Source organism: Trachurus japonicus, chromosome 12 (genome assembly GCF_045865225.1).
Source record: "Trachurus japonicus isolate A0001 chromosome 12, Traja_1.0".
Classification (NCBI taxonomy): Eukaryota; Metazoa; Chordata; class Actinopteri; order Carangiformes; family Carangidae; genus Trachurus; species Trachurus japonicus.
Window position 1 is genome coordinate 1,171,640 of NC_140918.1, and position 4,472 is coordinate 1,176,111.

At 39.1% G+C, this 4,472-nt stretch overlaps 1 protein-coding gene across 1 annotated transcript in view; it reads left to right on the forward strand.

Annotated features, from left to right (window-relative positions):
* gnsb (glucosamine (N-acetyl)-6-sulfatase (Sanfilippo disease IIID), b) overlaps positions 1–3,978 on the forward strand; it is a 23,687-nt gene extending 19,709 nt beyond the window's left edge. Inside the window, exons 11-13 of the mRNA XM_085792518.1 lie at positions 700–810; positions 1,539–1,649; positions 3,762–3,978. Of these exons, the coding sequence (XP_085648644.1) occupies positions 700–810; positions 1,539–1,649; positions 3,762–3,911 (372 nt within the window). The 3' untranslated portion in view covers positions 3,912–3,978. The remainder of the gene's footprint in view (positions 1–699; positions 811–1,538; positions 1,650–3,761) is intronic.
* The last annotated feature ends 494 nt before the right edge of the window (positions 3,979–4,472 follow it).

The window sequence follows — 4,472 nt, forward strand, 5'->3', positions numbered from 1 at the left end:
GCACAATTTTAAAACAGTGCAAGGAGGGAACGAAGCCTATAGGAGGCTTGTACAAAGTTCCACTCCCTTCATCATAGAATTACATGAACTCAAGATAAACAATGAGAAATACAGAAAAATAAAATTAGAAATGAAACAATAAAATGTACAGTGCAACATAGAAAAACTATGAAACACAAACAAACAAAAGAAAAGAAAAGAAGAAGGATGCATAATTAACACTGAAGATTATGACATGAGGTGTTTTTTCAGTAACTTTCTAAAGGATGTATAAGATGTTGTTGACCTCACAACCACCTCCAAACCATCCAGAGTTTTGGACCTTTAAATGTGATATTAAATCGATGCCCAGATGTTGGACAGAAGGGTAAATGAAGATCGCCACTATGCCTAGTTGAATATGAATGGAGGTCAGATGAAAAAGTAAAAAAATGTTGAAAAGTGTCAGGAAGATTTAGTTTAGCGTTGATAAACTTATGCACAAACAAACATGAATGGAAGACATTAAGTTTATGAATGGGCAACGCTTAGGCTCTTCTCTACACGGCTCCTCAAGTCCTGTTGGTTTCCTCTGCTTCCAGACTGACTCAGAGTTTCTCTTTTCTCTTTTCTCCTCCTCTTCCTCCTCCTCCTCCTCCTCCTCCTCCTCCTCCTCCTCCTCCTCCTCCTCCTCTTCCTCCTCCTCCTCCTCTTCCTCAGGCTCCCTCTCTGAGGAACAGCTCCACTCGGCCGTTCTTCCTCATCGAGTACACCGGGGAGGGAAACCCCGTCCCACCCCCGTCCTGTCCCAGACTGGGACCGGGACTCTCTGTGAGTACAGCACCAAGATGGATGGATGGATAGATGGATAGATGGATAGATGGATGGATGGATGGATGGATAGATGGATAATTGAGACGTCCAGTAGAAAATTCACAGAAAAACTCCACAAAGTTGATTTAAGTGCATTCAAATAAAAACCAAAAGTAAATGCACAACTGTTAAAAGCTAATATTTTTGATTGATGGATAAATGGATGGATAGATAGATAGATAGATAGATAGATAGATAGATAGATAGATAGATAGATAGATAGATAGATAGATAGATAGATAGAAAGAAAGAAAGAAAGAAAGAAAGAAAGAAAGAAAGAAAGAAAGAAAGAAAGAATAGAACTTTATTCATCCCAAAGGAAGTTCTTTTACCAGGTTGCTCCAAAAGGAAATGTGCAAAGGAAAAAAAACAAAATACATAAAATAAATCCTACAATGTCTAAAACAATCAAATAAACACTAATAGATGTCTAATATAGACATTTAAAAGCAGGTATGTTGTTGTGCATCTCCTACAGAAGGGGGAGGAGTTACTCAACCCAACTTTATTTATAAAGCACTTTAATAACAGCCACAGCTGGAACTAAGTGCTGCACATAAATAAGAACAGAACGTTAGATATTAAACATAAAAACCATATAAAAACAATAGAACAATAACAATGTGGGGTAACGAGTGTATAGACAACAATCACTAGTTGTAATGAAGCGGTTGTGTTTGCTGCAGCAATGTTTCCCAGACTGTGTGTGTGAAGACGCCTTCAACAACACGTACGCCTGCGTCAGGACGCTGGACGCTGACCACAACATGCAGTACTGCGAGTTCGCTGACAGCGAGGTAACACAACACACACACACACATACACACACACAGTCTCAGACACACAAACCATGTTTCTATCCACGCGTTTTTATTTGCATTAAAGGGACACTTCACCCAAAATCGATAATCCACCAATCCTCTCCTCCCCGTCATGCCAAGGAAGGGTCTGGAGACGGGTTTTCATATAATGGCGGTGGATAGAGTTCACTTCTGATTGGTCCAAAACACACACTATGAAACATCCAGATACCTCCATACTGCTCGTCTGTACTGACCCAAGTGTCCTGAAGCCAAGACATGGAGAAGTTGTGTAAGAATTCCTCCCATCTAGCGTTGTGGTTGTATATCTCAAGCAACTCAGTTGTATTTTTCCTGCTGCATTCAGGTGAAATTGGGCAGACGGCAGACGGACGACAGCCGCTGCACGTAACGGCATAAACAAGCCTCTATGTAAACAAGTGGTCCGTCAGCACGAGGCAAAACAATACACCTGACAATATGTTGTCATGGCGATGTGGTATTGTTTTACCGTCTTTCTCTGGACTTCTGTGACTAAAATGACATCTGGTTTGTTAGCGACGGCCGTCTGCCCGACTGCAGGTGAATGCAGCATCAGTGTAACGCTCCATTCCTCCTCACTGCACTTTTCGTGAATAGATAACAGGAGAAGTTACACAATGTCCCTTTAAAGGGACAACGAGGAGTTTCTCCATCGGCAGAACGAAAAATTCTCTATTTTCGATAAATATATCGTTTTGTCTCTCGCCGACCAGCGTTTCTTTACTTTCGGTTTCGTGGCGAGTCATGAGAATAACGCCGCCGTATGAATCTCCGTTTATGGTGGGAACTACGACGGTATGTGATCGTCTTCCAACCTCTGACTTTAATTCTTGATGAATGAAAACATGAGTCTGTCTTGCTTGACTTCGCTTTTCCAAAACTCCTCGTTGTCCCTTTAATGTGATCTGTGTTTTTATCCTTGTTGTAGCAGTAGCTACAAGTGGCTGCATGAGATTGATTGGTGAATTATCGATTTTGGGTGAAGTATCCCTTTAACTTTGACGTCCTTCTGTTGAATGAATGGAAAACAACTCGCTGCATCAGTATGATCAGAAAACAGCATTAGGCACAGCTTTTTATTGGATTTAAAGGTCTGAGATGGAAACACTCTTGAACCGGTTTATTCACATTAATAATATTTATTGATCTTGAGATGATTTGATCGACTAGTGGATGGAAACATGGTCACACAATGTCACACACACACACACACACTATCATGTTTATACCTCTCCAAAATGATATTTTTAAACGTTTTTTTTTTTTTTAATAGCACTATATTTTTACTTTATTTTATCTCGTCAGGTAATTTATTCCACACACAGATACACACATGCTTTTAACAGTAGTTTGAAATCCCATCTCCCTCTCAGATCGTATTCTCCTTCTCTATTGCTAAACATTTTTATATATTTCCAGTAAGTCATTTATGTCGTGTGGTTTTGGACTAAAACTAAATCCCTAAGTTTCAGTGTCTGTTATTTTATAAACAGTGCATTCACTGCAAAAACTCAATATCTTTCCAAGAATATTTGTCTTATTTCTAGTCAAAAACAATCTCATTCTACTTAAAATAAGACTCATCATATAAAACGTAGCTTGTTTTTAGACACTTTTTACATCTTTCAAGCAGATTTTCACTTAAAATAATCTGATAGTGGAGCAAGTTTTTCTTTCTTATTACAAGCACAAAAAACCTGAAAATTAGTTTGAAACAAGTGAAAATGATCTAAAAACAAGTTCATTTTTAGGTGATGAGTCTTATTTTAAGTGGAAAGAGATTAGTTTTGACTAGAAATGAGACATTTTGACAAGAAAGAAGACAAATATTCTTGGAAAGATTTAGAGTTTTTGCAGTGTTGGTGTGTTGATGATATCCTGCATCTTTAACTGTCCTTACTGCATGTTGCATATCGCCTGCAGCTGTTCTGTTCCCCCACACTTCAACACAATAAGTCAGATATGATATAGTTTATAATATAACTAGACTGTACGATACAGCGATACAGTGTGCATCTGAAAGCAAAGAGAGGTGAGTGACCCTTGTGTGTTGCCGTCCGTCCCCAGTCGTTCGTGGAGGTGTACAACCTGACCTCGGACCCCCACCAGCTGGAGAACATCGTGAAGAAGGTGGACCCGGCCGTGCTGCAGGCCATGAACCAGAGACTCATCAAGCTGCAGTCCTGCATGCAAGACAGCTGCCGTGACACCAAATAAGGGAAGAGGAAGCAGCAAGTTTCACATGCAGCGGACACACACACACACACACACACACACACGCAACACTGCAAAACTCAAAACCTTTCAGAGAATATTTGTCTTATTTCTTGTCCAAATGTCTCATTTCTAGTCAAAATTAATCTCTTTCCACTTAAAATAATACTCATCGCCTAAAATTAAATTAAATTAACTTGTTTTTAGATCATTTTCACTTGTTTCAAACTAATTTTCACTTGAAATAAGTAGAAAAATCTGCCAGTGAAAGCAAGTTTTTTGTGCTTGTAATAAGAAACTTACTCCACTATCAGATTTTTCTACTTATTTCAAGTGAAAATCTGCTTGAAAGAAGTAAAAAGTGTCTAAAAACAAACAAACGAGTCTTATATTAAGTACAATGAGATTAGTTTTGACTAGACATAAGACAAATATTCTTGGTTAGATGTAGAGTTTTTGCAGTGCACACACAGCAGAGCCACAGAGGAAGGAGGAAGGAGAAGGAGGCGCTGCTGCTGCATGTCGACACGTCTGAGGAGGAAAAAGTTTAAAGAGTTCAAGTCC